Genomic DNA, 26,096 nt, shown 5'->3' with positions numbered 1-26,096 from the left:
CAGATGCTTAACCGACTAAGCTACCCAGGCGCCTCTGGATTATTTTCTTCTTCAGAAGTCTGTGGTAGATTGATAAGAATGGTCTTGCAAGTTCTTAGATTAAGTGTAGGTAGGAAAATTCGAGAACATTCTGCAAACATTGTCTTCCTTTTTTTGTGTTAGGCTGCAGAACAAGCAAAAGCAAGCCCAGCCCTGGTTGCCAAAGACCCTGGTACTGTGGCTAACAAAAAAGAAGAAGAAGATTTAGCAAAAGGTATGTTTTTTAAGTCTCTGGTGTTGGAAAGGTGGGAAGAAGATGGGCCCTGAATATTTTTTTCCTGAGATATTTAAAAACAAAAGAAATAGGATTTTACAGCTCACACTGAAATCCGTTTTGTTCCCCTTTGCAGTATCAACTGATACTCTTTTGAGACAACTACTCTTCATATGTGTCCTTTCAGTCTTTCTTTTTTATTAATATTTTTATCACACCATATATCCATAAACAATGCCAAATACTTTATGTGTCCAACAAATTCTTTACTTTTTTAAGTTTATTTATTTATTTTGAGAGAGAGGAAGAACAAGCACAAGAGGGGCAGAGAGAGAGGGAGAGAAAGAATCCCAAGCAGGCTCCATGCCATTAGCCCAGAGCCCAACATGGGACTCAGTCTCACAACTGTGAGATCATGACTCGAGCCGAACCGAAGAGTTGGACGCTCAACTGACAGAACCACCCAGGTGCCCCACAAACTGTTTTTTCATAGGGTACATAACATGTACAGTTTGGTTTTTTTCATGCGACAGTACGTCTAAGATCTATTCATAATAAAATAAGTCAAGTTCATTTAACTATTGTGTAATATTTCAGTGTACTAAAAAAATGTGTATGGCAATTTTCTGTCCTGCTACTGACGGGCATTTGGGTTTTCTGATTTTTTTTTTTTTTTTTTTAACTAAAAAAATAGGCTGCATTGAGAATCTTTGTAATATCTATTGTAGATATCTACTCTTGATTTGTGGCATTTACTTTAACTTTGATACTGGTGTATTTTATCTAAAGTTTTAAATTTTGATATAGTCAAAATTTTTGCTTTTTTGTTATGATTTTGCATTTTTTATATCTTAAGATATTTTTCCCCCAAATCCTAAAAGGTACTTTCGTGTATTTTCTTAGGATAGTTTTAAAGTTTGCTTTTTCCTGTTAGGTCTTTTATCAATGTAAAACAGAAGTAGCAGGGATGAAGGGGTTATGGTTTGAGTTGAAGCAGGGTTCTCAGTCTGTTCAGGTTGTATTACAGAGCCTAAGTGACACATGGTGATGACTTCCATTGGGAGGGGAGGGAAGCAATACAAGAGACACATTTGAAATCTCTTTGAGGGAATTTGATAGGTGAGACTTCATTGTAGTTATTTCCTAGTTCTACTTCTTAGACTGATCACAAAGAATTACCTTTGGAGCAGTAAAATGCAGGTTCCCATATACTACCTCTGACATTCTGATTTAGTAAGTCTTCATTGAGATTTGGGACTCTTGGCAAGTGATTGTGATTATCATTTTTGGGAATTGAAGCTATAGAAATATATTGAAAAGATGAAAGAAAATTAAAATATCTGCAGCTAAATAAAAACATTGGATTTGAGAGATAATATCTTTTCATTACCCAGAATAATTTAAATTTTATCCATTCAGTAAAAATAGTCATTAATGGCTGTTCAACTTTTTAACAGTTTATTCTTTAAACTTTCAGTTGTGAATGAATGAATTAAATTGATGAAATGATCTTTATTCAGTATGTAATAATATATCCTAGTTTCCAGCTCCACATTTAAAAGAATGCATTTTTACCTTCAGATATTTTTTTATACTTTGGATTGTTGGATATATTAACATTTGGAGTCTTTTTAACTCATTATTTTCTAGCTATTGAGTTGTCCTTGAAGGAGCAAAGGCAGCAGTCAACCACACTTTCTACTTTGTACCCAAGCACATCCAATCTCTTAACTAACCACCAACATGAAGGCCGAAAAGTTCGTGCTATATATGACTTTGAAGCTGCTGAAGATAATGAGCTTACTTTTAAAGCCGGAGAAATTATTACAGTTCTTGATGACAGGTGATGGATAATATCAAATTGATATTAACTTGACATTCATATGAAAACATATATTACTTCTGTGTTTCATATTATTCCTGTTGAATGCCATTACGAAAGGTAATAAGAAAAATATTGATGTAGATATTTTCTGTGTCACATTTGGTTGCTTTGCTTGTGTCATATTGTCTGTATTCTTATTTTGTGGTTTAATTTTTTTCTTATTTCTTGTTTAAATTGTTTTTATTTGATTTGGAAGACTAGTTTATTCATTTTTTTTTCATCTCATAAGATCGATTTTTAAATTAATAAGTTAAAATTTTAGAAATTAAATTAGTAAAGTTAAAATGTTAGAAAATACACCAAATATGTATATGTATTTACGGAATTTGTAAGAAATACATAATCTATTGAATTTATTTATTCACAAAAAATAGTATATCCATGTAGGACAAATTCATTTTATGTGCAATTATATACGTTTATATTACTATGGGAGATGATTCAATATATCTGGTTTTTGGCTGTAGCTTTATTTTTACTTGAAAATTGTTACTGATGATGGTTATTGATAATGAAGTACTAAAATTTGCAAGCAGTTTTAAATTTTTTTTTTTTTAATGTTTATTTATTTTTGAGACAGAGAGACACAGAGCATGAATGGGGGAGGGGCAGAGAGAGAGGGAGACACAGAGTCAGAAGCAGGCTCCAGGCTCTGAGCCATCAGCCCAGAGCCCGACGCGGGGCTCGAACTCACGAACCGTGAGATCGTGACCTGAGCCGAAGTCGGACGCTCAACCGACTGAGCCACCCAGGCGCCCCTGCAAGCAGTTTTAAAGAATAAATTCAAAAATATTTAGGTTATTCCTATAGTAGCACATTTACATTCTCTTCTCTTGAGTGAAAGAAAATGAATTAAATTTTGGGCTGGTTAGCTGGAAATTGCACAAAACCTTGATCATTGATTCATTCAAAAAATGTTTATTGAGAGCTTGTTAGCTTTTCTCATACTAGGCACCCAAGATAAAACAGTGAACATGGAGTTGTACCTGGAAGTGTGTTCCTTGTGAATGTTTTGTTCTATAAACAGTGTCATCTGTCATGTTGTCTCTTGTGGGGGGAGAAATGTGCATTTTTGTACAAGAAAAATGTGCATTTTGTATGTACAAGAGAGAGCACTAATTTAGGAATGGATCTGAATTAAGTGCCTACCATTTATTTTATCACAAAAGAGCCTTATAGACAGTGGAGCTCATGAACTACCTGAAGTTGACAGTCAAGTGCAGAGACCTCTGTTTTGGAGAGAGTTCAGACCTTTTATTAAATCCTCAGAGCATTCGCCAGCCTTCCAAAAGATAAAGAACTGTGTTTAACAGCCCTTTATCTTCTCTGAGGGTTCATCTTCTGTTTGTAATAATAATATATTCATTTCTTCCCTCATTGGATTGTTGTGGGATTCAGATCTGATAATAATGCAAGTTAAACACTATTAAGGTAGAGATTTATAGAGATAAAAATATTTTTTGTTTCTCATTAGTGATCCCAACTGGTGGAAAGGTGAAACACATCAAGGCATGGGGTTATTTCCCTCTAATTTTGTGACTGCTGATCTTACTGCTGAACCAGAAATGAGTAAGTATTTTCCAGTCTGTAAGTGGATGATAATCCATAATTTTCTTCTTAATAAAAGTTGAGTAAATTCAATTTAATGGAGCTGGGACTCTCAGACATTGGTGCCTCCGAGGTGTTTATTAAAAATGCAGCTTGCTAGTGAGATTATTTACCGAAAATCATCTAATTATCTACAAATTGAAATTATATTTCTACCAAGATTATCCTTAATCAGGTAATTGTGCAGCCTATGGATTTTTCTTTTAAAACGTTATATATATATATACCATTGTAAAAACGCAGATTAAGAAGTGTTATGAAATTTATGCATTAGGTATTTTCATTATTGGTTCCTGAAGTGTGACACATGCAGTATAATCTCATAGGAATTCTTTCTGTTCAAAGATTAAACCCATTTCTTTAGCATCTAGCCCCAAACTTGGAGGCACTGGCCTGTAAGTAATATAATGAATGGCTTTCCTAAGACCTCATGTCGGATAGTCAGAAGGAGCCATAACTAATCTTATGAAAACTTTCTGTTTACTTTCCAAACCTGTGCTACCAAGGGAAGTAAACTAGAAAGTGGGGCCTAGCAGGAAAAGTGATGTTACGGGCAGGCATAATAGTTGCAGGAGATGTAAGTATTGGTAGCCCGCCAAAATGTTTGTAGGCAGTTCACTATATTTCTACATAATACTATAGTTCACTGAATCTTCATAATGATGAGTTGGGGTCACCAAGATTAGGTCATAAATGAGAAATATATTCTAGTGTAGAAAGGTTTCTATTAGTGGTTGAAAGGTTTAGAATTTTAAAAGAGCTTTTGTATATAAGTTGGTAGGCTATAGTTAGCTGGCAAAATATCTCATCTTTCTATAATGTGAGTACGAGGGGTCAAAGACAGTTACAAATTGCAAGATGCTTAGGTCTTTTTTAGTTTACAAAAATTTAAAGAAGGATCTTTGTCTTAGTCACCTTTTCATTTCCAGCAACTGGAATGAATCTTACCCAAACTAGTACTGAATCTTACCCAAAATATAGACTATATAAATATTTATGCAGTAAATGATACATAAGTATGTGTGTATATATGTACATATGTACATATATATGTATACATAAAACAACACATACACTTTTCTTGAAAAAATACAGGAACACTTTTCTTTCAAGAGAAGGCTTTAACAGCAAATCAGATACTACTTTTATCTGTGATGAAACGATGCTGTCTTCTGATGATTGCAGGTTATCTTGTGTCATTTCATGACAGATTTACAGTGGAGACAGATTCCTGCTACCCGTCCTAATAATGTCGTTCTTTTTTGTTAGAACCCAAGAAATATGTCGTAGGACCTATTTAAGATGGCAGTGTATTGTGTGCCGGCCTTTTAACCTGGGTTTATGGTGGTGGTTGTTTTAATTTGTTTTTTGGGTGTTTGGGTTTTTTGTTTTTGTCCTGAATCAGCTGTTGGAAAGGATAGAATGGTCTTGGACTTGTGTTCAATCTGAGATCCAAGATCTTGTATCGATCATGTAGCCGTCTCATCTTGTCCCCCATCGTGTAGAGTGCAGCGTTAAAATGAATACTCTAGCTCTTCTTCCTGTGTTTCTCTCCGGACTTCTGTAAAGAGGAGAACTGGAACAGCAGAGCTTCTGTCATAGAAATGTAGTTATTGAACTTGGGAAAGCAGTGTTAGCATGATCGTCGTCATGCTATTCTTTGTGAGGAATCAGAAGCCCACTTTACTTAATGGCAAGGAGAAGTACCCACCCTGCTTAGCTTGTTTTTTCTTTGGAAGTGTGGTAGATACTGTGAAAACAGTTTGTTTCGTGCACATGTGTATACACGTACACACATCGCACGTGCACACACGCTGTATGCAGACGTGCACACGTGCGTAGTAATAGTATTGGTGCCTGTGAGAAAAACACTGACAACTTGTACATGGTCGGCTGGCACGATGTCGAGTCCTCCGTGTGTTCTCTTATGGGTAGCAGCCAATGCATGCTTTCCCAGCTTCCTACTTGTTAATAGCTCAAGATATAAAAAGCAAAAATATCTCTAGCACATGTCTCTTTTACCCCCAAGGGAAAATGAAACCAGCTGAAAGTGTTTTGTATAGAATTTTGCTTTATGGTGACTTACGTGTAATGAATGTATTCCTTACGTTGGAGATTACATTATCTGCATTTTATACAGAAGCACACAATACAGAATACATGAGTGATAGGAGCTCCTGTTCTCAGGGTAAAATCATTGGCCAGATTCCAGCATGCGGACTGGTAGAGCCAGATAGGCTGGCATTCAGATCCAGGCTGTGTCATACATTAGCTTTCTCCCGTGCACGAACTTTTAATATTACTGTGCTGCTGTTAACTTCATTTTAAAATGGGCGTATTTCCTAGTGTAAGAGAGTCACTGGGGGGAAATGTAATATTCTATTACACACATTAAATAGTTTAATAATATATTTCCTTTCCTTACTTCTGCTCTGTTCCCAATCCCCTTTTTATAGTTTCTTCTTAACATTGTTATGAATACCAATTGACCACATTGATACAAGGATGAAAAATACAGAAAGTTCATTCCTTTAAAGCTGTATGGACCTCTCAGGATTTGTGGGGAGAAGGTTAATTGCTGTATTAATCATAACCTTGTATTTACTAGTTAATGATACATTGAATAGTTTTTAAAGATTGCTTTGTTGAGCAAGAGAAATAATGTGCGTCTGGTCAGTGGTTTGCAGGTCCCTTCATAACCACAGTGTTATTTCAAAGAGTAATGCAACTAAAAAATGTAGGCCGATTTAGTGGAAAATTCAGATCACTGCCAGTGCTACTTGTAAAGTCCTCCACTGACCTGGATGTCATTGATTCTCTTAGTAAAAACACTGAACGGCATGCCAAAAAACATATGCCTCACTTTCCAGTTCACTACAATGTAATAGTGTGGTCTTTCAAATGAGGTTTTTCTTTGAAAGGACTGGTAATTTAAAAGAGAGTTTATTTTGATTGCAGAGTTCATTTATGTAAAACTTTACTTGTAAAAGAACTTCACTTCTAAAACTTAACTTTTTGCCCACCAGTTCACTAAATTCTCATATGTAGTAAGTGATTAATCTTTGCTTTGGAAATATCCCTTTTATTTTTAGTGAAGTGTCTTTTCAGGAAAATGTAAAATCTTAGAAGAGAAAATTAAGAAATCTTCACGGAATTCCACAAAATAATGTTGTGTCATTTTTGTCTAAATCTGTTGTCTTAATGATCCCTTAAACTAAGTCTCCCAGATCGAAGGGAATATTAAGACAAATCCAGATTCTCTCATAGAATTTGAAGTGCTTTGAAATAGAATTTTAAATTTCTTATAAGGAAAAGGTGAATATTACATGTTTTGCAGTTAAAACGGAGAAGAAGACGGTACAATTTAGTGATGATGTTCAGGTAGAAACAATAGAGCCAGAACCGGAACAAGCCTTTATTGATGAAGTAAGTGATTTCTTCTGTGAAAGTGGTTCGTACTTGGTATTGAAGTTGAAATACTTGTCTTGTTTTAAAAAAAGTGATTACTTGATTAATGCATGTATTTTATGTTATAAAAATTCAGGCAATGTAGACAAAGCAAAGATTCTCCTTGAAACTGTCTCTGTAGTCTTATTCTGTACCTCATTATTTAAAATTTCTGCTTAATATTCCATAGAATGGACTTGGCATGATTTAATTATTCTTCTATTGGACCCTTAGGTTGTATGCAGTTTTTTGAGGTTTTTTGATTATTACAAACACTATTGTAGTGGATTTTTTTTTGGATTGAATATAGTTAATAGAATATATGACTGTTTCATTTACAAAGATCATTATTTAATGCTCTGGAAATTACATCCTTTGTAATATCTTAAACTTATGATGAAAAATGATATGTCATCTTTAAAATAAGTGAAGGGATTTTATAGGTTTTTAGCCTTCTTCTGGAGGGAACCGGAAACAAAGTTTGAAGAGTGCTCCTTTAGAGAAACCGACTGGAGATTGTGCTGAGAGCCAGGGAATTTGATGGGGTTAGGGAAACTTAACATTTGGCCGGTTGCATTACATAAGAAAATGCGTGTAGAGTCAGCCTGGTGGTCCGTATAATAAACCTCATGTCTTGGATTCTAGGTAATTTCAAATAGAGTGTAGTGTTTAAAACAAAAATTATCCATGGTTAGTTGACTGTCACATTACCCCCCTTCTCCCCCCACTTTTTTTTTTGCTATAAGCAGTCTTTTCTGTAGCACGCCTTCTGTTTTAGACTATTTAAAATTAAAATTGTGAATCTTTTACATTAAAAACTGGTAACCATTTCAAAATACAAAATTCTTGTGACTTTAGAAGTTTTTTATGTACTTGTGCGACTTTCACCATCCAGTGATTATCTCAGTCTGTTCTTTGCAGAAACAGCATTTATTTATTTTTAAAAATAATTTACTTATTTTTGAGAGAGAGCACAAACGGGAGGAGCAGAGAGAGAGAGAGAGAGAGAGAGAGAGAGAGAGAGAGAGAGAGAGAATCTGAAGCAGGCTCCAGGCTCTGAGCTGTCAGCACAGAGCCCGATGCGAAGCTCAAACCTATGGACTGTGAGGTCATGACCTGAGCTGAAGTCGGACGTTTAACCGACTGAGCCACCCAGGCGCCCCAGAAATAGCATTTTGGTTTTAGTTTAAATGACTGCTTAGAATTGGTAGTCTTTTACAGTGTTTACCTAATGTACCTGTGTTTAGTAATACAACCATGTAAGAACCATGCATGGAGAGAAGTTCGTAATTATTACACTATCATTCTTTGGTACATGAGATCAGTATTTTGATTTTTAAAAATTTAAATTTAAGTACATATGTACTTGCGTAATATATAGATGTGTTTATGTAATGATGGTTTCATTAGGTCCATTGGTTTTTGCAAGGGAATATTCTGTGATAGATCTGAGTCCTTGCTTTGAGATCCTTCCAGCCTTTCCCTACATAGGAAAGGAGAGAAGCCACAATCTTACTGCTTCCTTTATGACAGACTGAAGCATTGGTGGGAAGAAAATATAGAATAAGATCTTATGGCCCTACTTAGAAGAAGAGCTGTACTATAGCTGAGCTGTGCCTTGCTAAAGCAGCTGCTGGATTCGCCATGGTGGAGAAGTAATAACTGAGCTGTTAGTCATAGGTAACGCCATCTTGAGAGCGAAGTTACACCTGTCAGCATGGCAAGGGTACCAGCTGCTCCAAAACAAAGTGACACGGAAATCCACAACCATGACATAACAGATCGAAGAACTCACACGTTGTAAGTTGAAATATGGCTCTCTTCTTCTCATATAAGAGAGTCTCCATGAGCAGTTTGAAAAATAAGTAGGAAGAGCTTTCAAGGCTCTGACTTCACTTGGTACTAAAGAGAATACGTGGATAGTAAATACATAAAAGCAAAATTGGAGTCTCTGTATGAAATATAAAAGTTTTTCATCCATTATCTAATTAATGAAATGAGAACATATTGTTGCATAATGATTTGTTGCTTTTTGTATTAACTATTTAATTCTTGTAGGACAAAATGGACCAGTTGCTACAGATGTTGCAGAGTACAGATCCCAGTGATGACCAACCAGATCTTCCAGAGTTACTTCATCTTGAAGGTGAACTTTGTTTTCCGTTAACCTTGCACGTAAAGAATAATTAGAGCTTGTCTGTAGTGTTCTGTTACAGAATGGTTTTATATTTAAATAAAATTTAAAATGATATAAAAAAATGTGAACACTTCTCATTCTTCTATGACCCAGTCTTGCTTATATGAGTATCTATCACAGATAAGCTTTTCTTTGCTGTGTTTTCTTATATTTCTTTAAATCTTGTTATCTTAGCAATGTGTCACCAGATGGGACCTCTCATTGATGAAAAGCTGGAAGATATTGATAGGTAAAAGAACATGTGCTATATCTATATTGTGTGTCTTCTTTGCTGAAGTTCTAAGTGTATGCTGGGATAGAGCTGCCTTTTAATTTTATTTATTTTTATTTAAAAAATATGCCAAAGATCTGCCAGAGGTACCAGTTCTCATTCAGTTGTTTTCCACTAGATGTGGGAATTAGAATTGCACCCATCTACCTGCGTTTTTTTTTTTTAAGTGGGAATTTATTTGATCTTAATTATATTAGTCTTTTTAAAAAATAATACTTAGCTGTTCTAATCATTGTAATGCCATAAGTGACATTACCAGAGCCCACAGATGACTCACCCATCTGTTATTTATTAGGGATACCTAGTTATTTCAAGATAAAGTCAAGTACAATAAGCTAGAGTTCTCCCAGCACTGTACCTTAGATAGTTTTGGTTGCCCTGGAGTTAGAATACAGGATATTTTCTGTCATAAGGTTAAAGTGATGTCTACTTATATTACTTTTTGCTATTTTTGTGTGTGGTCGTATTTAGAACATTGTATCATTTAATTAGCAATTGTATTTGAAATTACTCTGTAATATTTCAGAAAACATTCAGAACTCTCAGAACTTAATGTTAAAGTGATGGAAGCACTTTCATTGTATACCAAGTTAATGAATGAAGATCCAATGTATTCCATGTATGCAAAATTACAGAATCAGCAGTATTATATGCAGTCATCTGGTGTTTCTGGTTCTCAGGTAAGCTTTTAAAAATTCAAGTATATCATTTTAAATTCTCAACTGTGTTTGAGATTATTTGGAATAGCTGTGTTTTGTAAGATTTGAAACTTTCTAAAAGTAATGCTTAGAACAAAGTTTAAAAGAATTTTTTACTTGACAAATACAGTGTATAATATACTAATTATTCCAGTAATTCTTTTCACAATATTATTTTTCTTCAAAGGTGTGCATCAGAATCAAACATTTAAAAAAAAATACAGGTTGTTTCTCCCCACCCCAGACTACTGAATCAGAATGTTCAAGAGAAAGGCCGAAACATCTGTATATATATATTTTTTTTAATTTTTTTTTCAACGTTTTTATTTATTTTTTTTTTTGGGACAGAGAGAGACAGAGCATGAATGGGGGAGGGGCAGAGAGAGAGGGAGACACAGAATCGGAAACAGGCTCCAGGCTCCGAGCCATCAGCCCAGAGCCTGACGCGGGGCTCGAACTCACGGACCGCGAGATCGTGACCTGGCTGAAGTCGGACGCTTAACCGACTGCGCCACCCAGGCGCCCCATATTTTTAAAGCTTCATATATAATTATCTGGTTAAGAACCATGTCTTCTGTCTGAGTAAATTGTCTAATTACTACAAATTTTTTCTGAGAATCTACAGTTTTGGGTTTTATAGTAAGTGGCTTTAATCTGAATGTTTCCATCTTCCTTTACATGAGAAGGCATAGAATGCATCCTCCTTATTCACCTTAAGTGACTATTTCAAGAGCCCTTTTCCCACAAACTCAGTATGGTCACTGTATAGGGACCTAGCCAAGCATTCCATTTTATGTATGTGGGTGGCGTAAACTTTGTGCAAATTAATTTTTTTCTTATAACATGGCCCACTTTCCTCGAAATGAGGGACCAGATCCCTGGAGTGGACCAGCCACACTTGTCCAGTGTGAGGCTAGATGACACCTACTTACGGCTCTTGATACCGGTTTTAGCAAAAAAAATTCCTCTTCATGTTTCATTTGCAAATACAAAAAAAAATGCTTTTAAGAGGACTGGAATACCTCTGTTTATAGTGAAGACCTTCTGTATTCTGATGTATGTATGGTCAGTCTCTTAGGGCTTAAATGAAGTGCTAAGATGATTGTCTTCTCTCCTGATGACTGTGTTACTATCTTAACAGCTGGCAAAAATCTCACCACATAGACAGTTCTCTTTTCAAACATGTGAAATGGAAAGATTGAATGAATACTACAGAAAATTAGAATATTTTGTGTGCTTTAGATTTTGGGCATTTAAGAGATCAATCCCATTAGATTAAAATACTCTTTCTGGATGCATAGCCCAAGGGCCAATTCCAACCTCCCACCTGTTTTTTGTGTTTGTTTTTGTTTTTGAATAAACCTTTGCTATAACAGCCCTTCTCATTTGTTTTTACGTTGTTTCCGGCTACTTTCTATATGGGCGGTTCAGTAGTTGTGACAGAAAGGCCCACAAGGCCTAAAGTATTTACTATCTGGACTTTTGCAAAAATGTTTTTGCTCATCGCTGCTTTAGAAAGTTAGCTTGCTCTGTGTTCACTAAACTGTAATTTAGGAAATACAAATTGTATCTATAAGCACATGCAGTCTGTTGATATAAAACTGAATTCAAAGAGACTTCTTACATTTTTTGAGATTCCTTTTATGAAAGTACTTAAAATATCAGTATGGAAAGAGAGAGAATATTAGTTTCAAGATAAGTTCCTTTATTGTTTCTGCATGAAACAAACCTGAGTGTAGCTCATGGTTTGTTTACCTAAGAACAAAAATGATCAGAAAGCCCACTTCACTGAAAAGTATTCTTTAAAATACCTGTCAAAAGAAGTAACTTTTAAAAAGATTTTGGAGCTTTCATTGTTCACTTTGTAACTGAATGCCTCTACAAGGAAATTTTGGCACACCTGTTAAAATCTTAGAAAGTCTAATTTTTTTTTTTTTTTAATCATGACCTCTTCTAGGTGTACCCAGGGCCGCCTCAGAGTGGTGCTTACCTGGTTGCAGGGAGCGCACAGATGAGCCATCTCAGGAGCTACAGTCTTCCCCCAGAGCAGCTGTCTTCTCTCAGCCAAGGAGCTGTTCCGCCATCTGTAAACCCAGCCCTTCCCACTCAGCAGACTCAGGCTTCTTACCCTAAGTAATTTGAGTTTTGACTGTTACTTGACTACTGTTTGGAGTTAGTGCTATTATAACTCTTAAATGCCTCCACTCATCTGTAACCGTAAGAACTGCATGAGAACAACCTAGGATAGATGGATGCCATCACCAATATCAGATGGTCAGCCCTGTTTACGGTGATGAGTGGGTTCTACAGGACCCCTTGCAGTATTGCATTACTAGCCAGAAGGCTATTCCTCTGTCTTACTGACTCATTGAACGGCTGTATTCAGGTCTTGGTTCTGTCCTTTTAAAATTTCCTATCATTTTTCTTTTTATTGAAGTAAAATTGGCCGTATAACATTATGTGAAGTTTCAGATGTACATTATAATTGTACATCTGTATGCACTGCCAAGTGATCACCACTAAAAGTCCAGTTACCATCCATCACCCTTCTTCATACATTCCAGCTACCCCGTCACCCCCTTCCTCTCTGGTAAACCACCAGTCTGTTCTCTTTTAAGTTTGGTTTCGTTGTTTGTTTTTTTGTTTTTTAGATTCCACCTATGGGTGAGATCATATTGTCTATTTGTCTTTTTCTGACTTATTTCACTTAGCATAACATATTTCTAAGGTCCATGCATGTTGTCTCAAATGGCAAGATTTAATTTTTTTTTTTTAGGGCTGTAGTATATGTACACTATACATACTACTACACAGGCACATGCACCCCACGTACATCTTCTTTATCCATTAATTTATCGGTGGACATTTAGGTTATTTCCATTTCTTAGCTATTATAAATAATCCTGCAGTGAACAAAAGGGGGGCTATACCTTTTCGAATCCATATTTCTGTGTTCTTCAGGTAATTACCACATCCAGAAGTGGAAGTTCTGGATCATAGAGTAGTTCTGTTCTTAATTTTTTGAGGGATCTTCAAATGTTGGCTGCACCACTTTGCGTTCCCACCAACAGTATGTGATGGTTCCCTTCTTTGTACTGCCTCATTGGCACTTGGTATTTCTTGTCTTTTTTGATAATACCCATTTTAATTGGTGTAAGATAATATCTCATTGTAGTTTTGATTTGTATTTCCATGATAATTACAGATGTTGAGCGTCTTTCCTGTGCCTCTTGGCCATCTTGTATGTCTTCTTTGGAAAAATGTTTATTCATATCACCTGCCCACTTTTTAAATTGGATGGTTTGTATTTTTTGTTGTTGAGTTGTGTGAATTCTTTATGTATTTTGGATAAATCCTTGTCAGATACATGATTTGCAAAAACTTTCTCCCATTCAGTAGGTTGCTTTTCATTTTGATGATGGTATCTTTTGGTGAGGAGAAGCTTTTTATTTTGATATAATTTGTTTATTTTTTTCTTTTGTTTCTCTGTCTTTGGAGTCTGAGCCATACAGATATCGCTAAGACGGATGTCAGGGAGCTTATTACCACTTGTGTTTTCTTCTAGGAAATTTATGGCATCAGGTTTTACATTCAAGTCTTTAATCCATTTTGTATATATTTTTGTAGTGTTTATTTTTGAGAGAGAGAGAGAGAGAGCAAGGGAGGGGCAACGAGAGAGAGGGAGACACAGAATCTGAAGCAGGTTCCAGGCTCCAAGCTGTCAGCACAAACCCTGACGCGGGGCTCAAACTCACGAACTGTGAGATCATGACCTGAACCGAAGTTGGACACTTAACTGACTGAGCACCCAGGCACCCTCTTTACTCCATTTTGAACTCATTTTTGTGTATGGTGTAAGCTGGTAGTCCAGTTTCATTCTTTTCTATTTGGCTGTTCAGTATTTCCAAGACCATTTATTAAAGATACAGTCCTTTTCTTCATTGCATGTTCTCGGCTCCTCTGTTGTAAAATAATTGTCCATATAGGTGTGGGTGTAACTCTGAGCTCCCAATTCTGTTCCACTGATCAGTGTGTCTCTTTTTATGCTGATACCATACTGTTTTGATTACCATAGCTTTGTAGTATACTTTGAAATCAGGGAGCATGATACCTCCAACTTTGTCATTTCTTCTCAAGATTGCTTTTACTATTTGGGGTTTTTTTTGGGGGGGGGGGTTCCATGCAAAATTTAGAACTATTTGTTCTAGTTCTTGGAATTTTGATAGAGATTGCAATGAATCTGTAGATTGATTTGGATAGTATGGAGACTTGAACAGCATTAATTCTTCTATACCATGAGTACAAAATATTTTTCTTTTTTGTGTGTCATCTTCAGTTTTTTTCATTAGTGTCTTACAGTTTTCAGTGTACAGGTCTTTCACTTCCTTCGTTAAATCTATTTCTAGGTGTTTTATTCTTTTTGATGCAGCTGTAAATGGGATTATTTTCTTAGTTCCTCTTTCTAATAAGTCATTATGAGTATATAAGAAATGCTACAATTCTATATATTGATTTTGTGTGTTTATAAAATCTTTGTCAAGTATCTTTACCGAATTCATGTATTCTGACAATTGTTTTGGTGGTGTCTTTTGGCTTATCGCCATGTACTCTCCTGTAATGTGGAAATAGTGACAGTTTTACTTCTTCCTTTCCAGTTTGGATACATTCTCTTCCCCCCTCCTTCCCTCCCTTCCTTCCATCCTTGCTTCTTTTATTTTTTTGGCCTAATTGCTGTAGCTAGGACATCTAATACTATGCTTACTAAAAGTGGCAAGAGTGGACATTCTTGTCTTCTTACTGATCTTAGAGGAAAAGCTTTCAGCTCTTTACCATCGAGTATAACGTTAGCTGTGCCTATGTCATTATATCTTTTCTTATGTTGACTAATGGTGCCTCTGTACCCATGGTGCCTCTGTACCTCAACCCTCTGTTGAGGGTTTTTATCAGAAGTAGATGTTAGATTTCGTCAGATGGTTTTTCTGTATCTGTTGAAATATGATCTTTGTCCTTAGTTTGGTAATGTGGTGTATCACATTGTTTGATTTGTGGATGTTGAGGCATCCTTGCATCCCTGTAATAAATGTCATTTGATATCATAGTGTTTGATCCTCTTGATGTACTGTTGAATTTGATTTGCTAATGTTTTGTTGATTTTTGAATCAATGTTCATCAACGATAGGTTTATAATGACTTTTTTTGTGATTTCCACATTTGGTTTTGGTATCAGGGTAAGGCTGGCCTCATGAAATGATTTTGGAATTAGTCTCTCCATTTTTTGGAAGAGTTTGAAAAAGACAGTTATTAAATCTTTGAATATTTGGTAGAATTCACCAGTGAAGCTGTTTAGTCCTGAATTTTGTTCATTGATAGATTTTTGATTACCGATTCAATCTTATAGTAACTGGTCTATTCAGATTTTCTATTTCTCTGTGATTTAGCCTTGGAAGATTGTTTCTAGTAATTTTTCCATTGTTTCTACCTTTTCCAATTTGTTGGCATATATTTGTAGTAGTTGCTCCTCATCCTTTGTATTTCTGTGGGGTCAGTTAAAACTTTTTTCATTTCTGATTTTGTTTACTAGAGCCCTCTCTTTCTCATAAAGGTTTGAGTTTCTTTATCTTTTCAAAGAACCAGGTCTTAGTTTTATTTACGTACGTATGTATTTATTTTATGTGTCTCTGTTATTTACTTCTCTGATTTTATTATCTCCTTATTTTTCTTGACTTTGGGCTTCATTTGTTCTTCTTTTTCCAGGTCCTTTATGTGGAAAGTTAGATTGAGATTTTCTGGTTTCTTGAGGTAGGCCTATATTGCTCTGATCTTCCCTCTTAGAACTACATTTGCTGAATCCTATAGATTGTACTATGTCATATTTCTGTTCATTTGTCTCTAGGTGTTTTGTTTTGTTTTTTTATTTCTCTTTCTTTCTTGATTCAGTGGTGTTCAGTAGCGTAGTATTTAATCTCCAAATATTTGTAGTTTTCCCAGTTTTCTTCTTGTAATTGATTTCTAGTTTTTATAGCATTGTGGCCATAGTGGATGCGTGATATGATTTCAGTTTTCTTGACTTTATTGAGTCTTATTTTGTAGTGTAACATATGGTCTGTTCTGGAAAATATTCCATATGCATTTGAGAAGAATGTGTATTCTGTTCCTTTTGCATGGTGTGTTCTATAAATATCTAAGTTCGTCAGGTCTAATGTGTTGTTTAAGGCTGATGTTTTTTATTGATTTTCTGTTGGGATGATCTATCCCTTGATGTAAGTAGGGTGTTAAAGTCCCTTACTATTACTGTATTACTGTCCATTCCTGTCTTTTGGTCTGTTAATGTTTACTCTATCTATCTTGTTGCTTCTATGTTAGATGCATATATATTTTTAAACATTATGTCTTTTTGGGATTGGACCTTTTTATCATTGTGTAATGCTCTTTGTCTGTTATTACAGTCTTTTAAGGTCTGTTTTGTCTAATGTGAGTACAGCTACTTCAGCTTTATTTTTGTTTCCATTTGCATGGAATATCTTTCTCTAGCCCTTCACTTTCAGTCTGTTTCTGGACTTGCTTCTGAAGTAAGTCTTCTGTATGCTGCATATAGATGGGTCATTTTTTTAAGTCTATTCATTTATTTCATCTTTTTTTCATTAGAGAGTTTAGTCCATTTACATTTAAAGTAATTATTGATAGGTATATATTTTCTACTATTTTGTTAATTGTTTTCAAAGCTCTTTTCTGTTCCTTTTCTTTGTCTACTCTCTTGTGGTTTGATGGCTTTCTTCATTGTATGTTTAGATTTTTTTTACATTTTTTCTTGTGTACTTATTAGAAGTTTTTGCTTTGTGGTTACCGTGACATTCACATATAACTTACTTTGTATATAACAGTCCGTTTTGAGTTGATAGTAACTTAAATTTGAACACATTCCAAAACTTTACATTTTTCCCACTACCCCCAGTTTTTATATTTTTGATGTGTCATTTTGCACTTTTATTTTAGCATCCCTTAACTAATTATTGCATTTTAATTAATTTTACTCTTTTTGGTTTTTAATCTTCATACTTGCTTTATAAGTGAGTGATCTACCTTTACTGTGTTTTTACCTTTCCCAATGAGATTTTTGCTTTTGTATGTTTTCTTATTATTAATTGGTGCCATTTCTTTGCATGTTAAAGTCATCCCTTCGGCATTTCTTGAAAAGCCAGGTTTAGTGGTGATTAACTCCTTTAGCTTTTGTTTATCTGGAACACTCTTAATCTCTCCTTCAATTTTCAGTGATGATCTTGCTTGATGATTCTTTGTTGGAGGTTTTTTCTTTTAGCACTATAAATACTGTCTTCTGACCTTCAGTTTCTACAGAAAAATCTGCTGATAGCCTTATGGGGTTTTCTTGTATGTTAATAAGTTGTTTTTCTCTTACTGCTTTTAAGATTTTCTCTTTAACTTTCACTGTTGTAGTTATAATGTGTCCTGGTGTAGATCTTTTGGGTTCATGTCTTTTGAAGCTCTCTGAGCTTCCTGGACCTGTATGTTTATTTCATTCTCCAGATAAGGGGAAGTTTTCAGCTATTATTTCTTCAGAGTAAGTTTTTTGGTCTTTTCTTTCTATCTTCTCCTTCTGGGACCCTGTAATGGGAATGCTGTTCTGCTTGATATTTTATTAAAGGTCTTCATTTGTTTTATTTATTTTTTCTTTTTTTCTTTTCTGTTCCTTCTGGATGAGTGCTGTTGCTTTGAATTCCAGTTTGCTGATCAAACTTTGGATTCATCCAGCCTGCTGTTGTACCTGCCTTGTATATCTTCCAGTTCACTTATTGTATTTTTCAGTTGCATAACTTTTGTTGGGTACTTTCTTATATTTTCTCTTTGTTCAAGATAAAACTGTTCATCCATTTTTCTTCAAAGTGTGATCAGCTTCTGAGCTTCTTTATGATCATTACTTTGAACTCTGTGAGGTTGCTTGTTACAGTGTCATTAATGTCTTTTTCTGGTATTTTTTTCTTGTTCTTTCATTGGAACATACTCCTCTGTTTCTTCATTTTGCCTGACTTTCCGTGTTTGTTTCTTTGTGTTAGGTACATTAACTACCTCTCTGTCTTGAAGGAGTGGCCTTGTGTGGAGCACAAGAAGCATAATCCCTTCTGAGCAGAGCTTGGTGCTCACAGGGTGTCCCCTGTGTGGATTGTACATGCTTGTCTGCTGTGTCAGGGCCCAGTCTGTGGTGTGGGAGTGGGTAGGGCTGGTGCCTGATTGGGCCGTTACTCACAGATGTGCTGCGACGTGGCGGCAGGCATGGCTCTTGCCCTCACCTGACCATTTCTCGTGGCTGTGCTGGGTGTGGGCAGAGTTCTTCACTGTGGCTCTAGCTAGCAGTAGGCTAGATAGCTCCAGAATGGTAGTTGCTAACCCTGACATTCTCAAGGTAGGGTGAGGTCACCGATATGGCTCCTACCAGTTTCTCTGTCCCTGGAGAAAGTCCCAACAGTTTCCTGCCTCTCTGGTGGGCACTTCAAGATTAGTAAATATTTCTTGTTTACATAGAGTCCAGGCGCTTTTCAAACTGTTGTTTTAGTGTTGGGTTTTGAGTGAGTCTCCATCTCTAGCTCTTCCAAGAACAAGTTCCCTGAAGTCTGTGGCTTTCCTTGATTAAGTCACCATCGTTTTTCCAAAACCCACCATATTTGGAGCTCTTCTCATGCAGGATCTGAAGGTTGGGGTGCCTGAGCACAGACCCCTCACTGTCCAGGGAAAATGTGTGTATATTTGAGATCTCTCCCAATTGTAGATCACAGTGCCTGGGATGGGGTTCTTTGTCCAGACGGTATCTCTGCCTCTCCTGCCTGTCTCAGTGGTATATTTTTTTGTCCTTTGTTGCAGAGGCTTTATCCAGTTTTCTGGTCTTTTTCAGAGTAAATTATTTCATGGGTTTCATCTTAAACCCAGCCCATAATTTGGTTTTGTTTTTATTTGAGTATGTGATGATACTTGCTAAGGACTTTAATGAAACTTAAATTCGATAACTATAATTTATTATCTTCCACAAATTTCATATGAAATCTAAATGTTTTTATCATTACTGTTATAGAATTTGTAGTTCTGGGATGTGTCTTAAGACAAATATTTCCTTCTTTTTGCCCTACATTGGACTTTAGTATATATCACGGCAAGATAAACCATTTGAAAGGAGAGATACAAGAAGCCATATGCCTCTATGGTTTATGCATCAAGTAGCTGAATATGAAAAGACAGGCCCATGTTTTGGCTGTTTATTCCTAATGCCTATTCACGTAGTTAAATGATTACATATGATGAGATTTATAATGATATGTTTTTGCTGCTTCCATGGGAACCTAAACTGAAGTCTTTCTTTTAAAGTGAGTAAAAGATAGGCAGTAAGAGTTCAACAGTGTGTCATTCTAGAAGTCACGATATTCTTCTGACTCACAGCTGAAGTTTCTTGTTGGCACAGGCACAATTTGTAGAAACCTTTCAGTTAGTGTTGGAAGTTTCCCAGGAATGCTGCTCTACTAACATCACTGTGTTATTCATTCTCAAGAGTCATACAGGGGATGCTTAGGGATCTTCACATGTCATTTTGTGATCACATCTAGTATTCTGAAGTGACCATAAGAAAAAGGGTAATGGGGGAGGCCTATTATAGCCATTAAAAAACAAGGAATTTACAACTGGGTTATATAGGTTAGGAAAAAAATGTTATGTGTAGCTCTTTCTGTTCTAAGACTTTTTTTTTTTTTTTAAAGTTGAGATTGGAGGAATATGAATACCCTTAGGTGGGACATAAGCAAATTGGTAGTGAGCAGCTGTTCTTGGAAGAGTAACATCCTTTTTTTTTTTTTAAACTAGATACAAGGTAGGTAGGTATTGTTGAGAATGTACATAAGGTAACTAGGAACTTCTTCGATACTTTACTATGGAGCCAGAAGTGCTGCCTCTTTTCCAGCTAGTCCTCTGTTACTGTGTCACATACTGCTCTAGCAACCTTGTTACTAGAGATTGCTTGGGAACAGTTCTTAGGTCAGGGCCTGGAGAAATTGTCCTTGTAAATGAACTAATCTGTTGGTAGGTGCTTGAACTTACGTTGTGCTTTAGAGCTGCAGTGTCTTGTTGACTTTTGTCCTCTGTTGCTGTGTCTGCTTCTGCAGTCAGGTCATGGAAATCCCTGGTGCAGGTCCTTCTCTGTAGTCTGGGGCCTCATCTGCTGATACATTGTGGCTGTTAATATCATCTCTCAAGAGATACATGCACATTTCAGTAGGTGCTTTTTGTAGAACATTTCCTTAAAATATTTAGCCCTTTTTAAAAACCTGGCTAATTCTGTTTATTCTTTAGTTCTTAGAACTTTGTCTTTACTAGACCACCTGTTTTGCCTTCCCTCCTCTCCAGCACTGTTCCTCTTCTGTTGCTGTCACAGGACCCCAGCACACGGTGTACTGTTTTACTGTCACTTTTTAACTTGCTTATATCCCTAAACTATATCCCTAAACTATAAACTTGCTTGTATCCCTAAACTAAACTATTGAATATGGAGAGCTGGAGCTAAGTCTCTTTCACCTTTTTTTTTTAATGTTTTAATAGGAGGCGGGTGGAGATCGTGAGCAGGGGAGGGGCAGAGAGTGGGAGACAGAGAATCCCAAGTAGGCTCTGCACTGTCAGCACAGAACCCAAATGCAAGTCTTGAACTCATGAACTGTGGAATCATGACCTGAGCCGAAATCAAGAGTAGGACGCTTAACTGACTGAGCCACCCAGGCCCCTCTTTCACCTTTGTATGCATACTGTGCAGCCCAGAGTTTTACACCTGGTAGGAACTTGGTAAATATTTGATAAATAAATATTTAGTGTTGATGGGAATTTCAGGTGCTGTGTTAGGGCCAATGAGATAAATTTTTTAATTTCTTGCAAAGGCTTCACAAAGGCACATACACATATATACACCCATGTATACCATATATTTATAAATATGTAAGAAAATTTGTGGGGTGCCTGGGTGGCTCAGTTGGTTAAGCATCTGACTTCAGCTCAGGTCTTGATCTTGCAGTTTGTGAGTTCAAGCCCTGCGTTGGGCTGTGCGCTGACAGCTTGGAGCCCGAGCCAGCTTCTGATGCTGTGTCTCCCTCTCTGTTTCTGCCCCTCCACCGCTCATGCTCTGTCTCTCTCTCTCTCTCTCTCTAAAAAATAAATAAACATTAAAAAAAAAACTTTAAGAAAACTTGTGTTATGTGTTTAAATGAGGAAATTGATGACAAAGTAAATGTAGGATAACAAAATTGGGAAGAGCACGAATTGGGATTGGAAGTATACCTGATAGAGGTGTACTGCTTTGTCATTACGAGTCATGGTCCATGAGCAATTATTTTGTCTTCTTTTTTTTGGTGGACAGGTTTTTAAGTGTCCCTCAGTTCATACCTAAAGGCAGTTTCTTATTCTTTTACATACACTTTTGGTTCGTGGACCATCACTTGTCCAGATCTCTGTCATCCTAGGACGATCTTACTGGTAATTGGGTAAGGTAGTACTGATGCACTTTCCTAAACCACAGGATTATTAGCTAGAACTACCATGTTGTACATTAGATGACAGCTTGTTCAGTCTTACAACTGAAAGTATATACCCTTCATTCAGGATTCCCTCATTTTCCTCAACTCCCAAGTCTTAGTAGCCACACCTGTCCTCTGAGATTGACTCTTGATTTCTACATATAAGTGAAATAATATGGTATTTGTCTTTCTGTGTTTTATTTCACTTAGCATAATGTCTTCAGGTCTCATCCAAGTTGTCACAAATGGCTGAATTTCCTTCTTTCTTGGGCCTGAATAGCATTCCATTTGTGTGTACGTGTACGTGTGCGTGCACGCACATGTGTGTGTATAAACCCCATATCTGTATCCATTCATCCACTGATGGACACTTAGGTTGTTTCCATACCTTGGCTGCTGTGAGTAATGCTGCAGGGTAGGTGGGAGTGCAGATGTCTCTATGAGGTCCCGACTTCAGTTTCTTTAGATATATATCCAGAAATGAGATTGCTGGGTCATATGGTAGTTCCATTTTTCATTTTGGGAGGAACCTTCATACTGTTTTCCAGAGTGGCTGCACCAGTTTACATACCCAACAACACTGCACAAGGATTCCCTTTTCTCCACCTTCTTGCTAATACTTATCTTCTTTTTAATGATCGCCCTTTTAACATGTGTGAGGCAGTATCTCATTATAGTTTTCATTACCATTTCTCTGATGATTAGTGACATTGAGTACTTTTCATGTACGTATTGATCATTTTATGTTTTCTTTGGAAACTGTATATTCAGTTCCTCTGCCCATTTTTTAATTGGGCTGTTAGGGTTTTTTGTTTTTTTCTTCTTTTTTTTTTGCTTTTGAGTTATAGGAGTTCTTTATATATTGTGGGTATTAACCCCTTATTAGATAGTGATTTAAAACATTTTTTCCCATTCTATATGTTGCCTTTTCATTTTGTTGATTGGTTTTTTTGCTGCACTTTGTAATTTGATGTAGTCCCACTTGTTGATTTTTATTTTTGTTGCCTACACTTTTGTTATCATCCAAGAAATTGCTGCCAAGACCAGTGTCAAAGAGCTCTTTCTCTGTTTTTTCTAGGAGTTTCAAGTCTTTTTTTGTTTGTTTTTTAATATCTATTTATCTTTGAGACAGAGAGAGAGACAGAGTGCGAGCAGGGGAAGGGCAGAGAGAGAGGGAGACACAGAATCCGAAACAGGCTCCAGGCTCTGGGCTGTCAGCACAGAGCCCGATGTGGGGCTCAGACTCACAGACCACGAGATCATGACCTGAGCCAAAGTCAGCTGCTTAGCTGAGTGAGCCACACAGGCACCCCTAGGAGTTTCAGGGCTTAAATACAAATCTTTAATCTGTTTCAAGTTCATTTTTATGAATGGTATAAGACAGAGGTGCAATTTCATTTTTCTGCATGTGGTTATCCAACTCTCCCAACACCATTTATGAGGGAGGCTATCCTTTTTTTATTGAACATTCTCGACTCCCTGGTCAAATGTTAGGTGACCATTGATTTTAGTTTCTTAGCCTCAAGGTGCTTACTGGTTATTAGAGGCAAACACATACAGATTATGTAACGATCACATAAATTACAAATAGAGGTACTTGCAGGGTGCTTTAGGAGCCTTGTGGTTCGGGGAATGTTTACAAGAAAATATGCTCAAGCTTGTTATTCTTAGCCTGGAGGAAAAAAGTAAGAAAGATTTTCTGTCATGAGCAAAGACTTTGGTAGTATGAAATGGCTTGGTATCCATGGAAGGAGTAAACCAAGGAGTTATAAAAACATGTGGTACATTTTAAGCATTATCAAATAGTACAGTTTTACTAAAGGATTCAACTCTGGTCGGACAGGGGAGAGATAGGCTTGGAGTTACTGACAAGGACAATGAATGGTCCTAGATATGTTAAGGAGGTTGGGTCCTGTGTGGGAAAGCTCGTTAAAGGGCTTCAAGTGGCAATAATATAGATGAATTCTTAGGGGCTAGGTAAGAAGCTGGGTGACTGTATATATTAGACAAAAAATGATTGTCTAAAGGATAAAATGATAAGAGATGGGGAAAGTTATTTAGGAGATTGACAAATGATTGCATATGGGTGACAAGGTAGGGAGCTAGGGCAGAGCAGTGATATGAAAGGGAAGTATTGGGTGAATTGCTGGGATCTGCCCTTGGGTGGATGGTGGAACTGTAAATTGAGGCAAAGGATATAATACAAAGCAGGAATGATTACAGTAATAGCTGGCATTTATGGGGAGTTTCAGTAAGTACCAGGCACTGTACTTTGTGCTTTACATGTGTTAACTCATTTACTCTAATAACCTATGAAGAAGGTACACTGTCACCCCTCTTTTATAGATGAGGAGACTGAGGCATGGTGGGTAAGACTAAGGTCCCACTTAGATAGGACACAAAACCAGGCATTTTGGCTCCAGAGGTTACCACTTAGTCTCAACATTTTATCGTACAGGTATTGTGACCCTTACTAATATAAGTAATGACATCAGATCTGACTTCTTCCAGTACTTTATATCTCACAACACAACACATAGATGATAAAGGTTAATGCCTTTAATCATTACTTGAGTGGTTACATTAGTTGGTGGAACGTGGCAGTAAGCGGATTATCTATGATCATAATGAATTGGTTTAATTTGTGCCAAGTACAAGAGCATTGAATTTACAAATGACTGATTTGTAAACAGTGTAACGATTGAAAAGTTTAGAAATAGGCAACATTTTGAAATTTTTGGGCAATTGCCCAGTGCATAGATTGTTTTACATTTTTCATAGAAAGGGTGGGGGAAGAAATCTCAGTACATTAAAGCCCTGAGTATTTCTCTTTGTATAGCTAACCTAGTGCCTTGCACATAGTTGAAACTCAGATAGCAGGTTGGGAACAGGGAGAGAGGAAGCAGAGGCAGCAAACAGTTTGAAGGAATGTTTTGGTGGATTAGGAGCCACGCACAGTGGAGGGTGCCTTGGATGGGAGCATTGACACCGATCGTTTTCAGCGAGAGGGAAGGCTGAATCTGGCAGTGGCATGGTACCGATACTAACTGTGGTCAGAGTAGATCGAAGGCTTCTTTCAATGCTCCTATATTTCCAGGGAAGTAAGGGAAACAAGGGTATTAAGCTTTCATCTCCCCCACTGCACTGGAACTACTCTTGTCAAGCACTGGTGATTTCTGTATTGTCAGATCCAGTGGTCCCGTCCTTTTTGAAATACTGTCTCCACTTGGCCAGGACCATTCTCTCTTCGTTTTCCTTCCACCTTATTGCCACTCCTTAGTCTTCTTTGCCTAGTGCCTCTTTATCTTTCTTGTTTCTAGGTCTAGGGTTCAAATAAGAAGTATTCACTTAAGTGTTGAGTGAATGATCTATTTCTCAGTAGTCACTCCCCAGGGGATCTCATTCAGGCCTGTGATTCTGAACACGCTGTGTATGCCAATAACTGTTTGATGTATTTCTAGTCCTGACCTCTCATTGGACTCCAGACCCGTCTGTTATCTTTTGTGAATCTTCTAGGTCTCTCACTTGATGTGTTTACATCTGTACTTTGATTCTCCCTCCCCAAATCTACTGTGATGCTTATCTGTACTCTTCCTTTCAGTGAACGGCCACTCTACCAGGTACTCCATTCTAAAACCTCAGGCATTCTTGACCACTTCCCATTAGCAAATGTTGATGGCACTACCTTCAAAATCCGCCCTTTCCTCCCCTCTTGACCATGTCCACCATGGCTCTAGCTGACTGTCATCTCTCACATGGACAGCCTCCTTTCAGGTATCCTTGTATCTATCATTGGCGCAAAGTGAGTCTGTTAAAACCTAAGTCAAATTACATCACTCTTCTGTCCAAACCAACCAGTCCGTGTCTTCATCTCACTCAAACAGAATCCTTGCTGTGGTCTCTAAGGCACTATGTATTCAAAGGCTGTCCTCGCCCTTCCTTCTGCCACTTAATGTCATACTGTTCTCCCCTTTGCTCACTCTGCCTCCATCATGGCCTCCTCTCTGTTCCTTGAACACGGCTGGCATTTTTCTCTTCTCTAAGGCTTCTGTATTTGCTCTTCACTTTGCCTGGTACACTTTTCCCCTCCTAGATAATCAGTATGACTCCCTCTCCCACTTTTTTCAGCTCTCTTTTTATTTTTTTTTAATTTATTTTAATTTATTTTATTATTTGTTTTTTTTT

General features: G+C 36.8%; 1 protein-coding gene across 2 annotated transcripts in view; it reads left to right on the top strand.

The window, feature by feature from the left end:
- The window catches only part of STAM (signal transducing adaptor molecule), a 77,462-nt gene that overhangs the window by 49,301 nt on the left and 2,065 nt on the right, over positions 1-26,096 (top strand). For both annotated transcript variants that reach the window (XM_040451298.1, XM_040451299.1), the window contains exons 6-13: positions 163-253; positions 1,904-2,096; positions 3,613-3,707; positions 7,084-7,172; positions 9,252-9,339; positions 9,565-9,619; positions 10,188-10,341; positions 12,317-12,492. In XM_040451298.1, coding sequence (XP_040307232.1) covers positions 163-253; positions 1,904-2,096; positions 3,613-3,707; positions 7,084-7,172; positions 9,252-9,339; positions 9,565-9,619; positions 10,188-10,341; positions 12,317-12,492 — 941 coding nt within the window. The remainder of the gene's footprint in view (positions 1-162; positions 254-1,903; positions 2,097-3,612; positions 3,708-7,083; positions 7,173-9,251; positions 9,340-9,564; positions 9,620-10,187; positions 10,342-12,316; positions 12,493-26,096) is intronic.

The sequence above is a fragment of the Herpailurus yagouaroundi genome, unplaced genomic scaffold (assembly GCF_014898765.1).
Source record: "Herpailurus yagouaroundi ecotype Mexico unplaced genomic scaffold, PumYag 203, whole genome shotgun sequence".
NCBI lineage: Eukaryota > Metazoa > Chordata > Mammalia > Carnivora > Felidae > Herpailurus > Herpailurus yagouaroundi.
The sequence above is the reverse complement of the archived record's forward strand: the minus strand, read 5'-3'. Positions and strand labels throughout refer to the sequence as shown.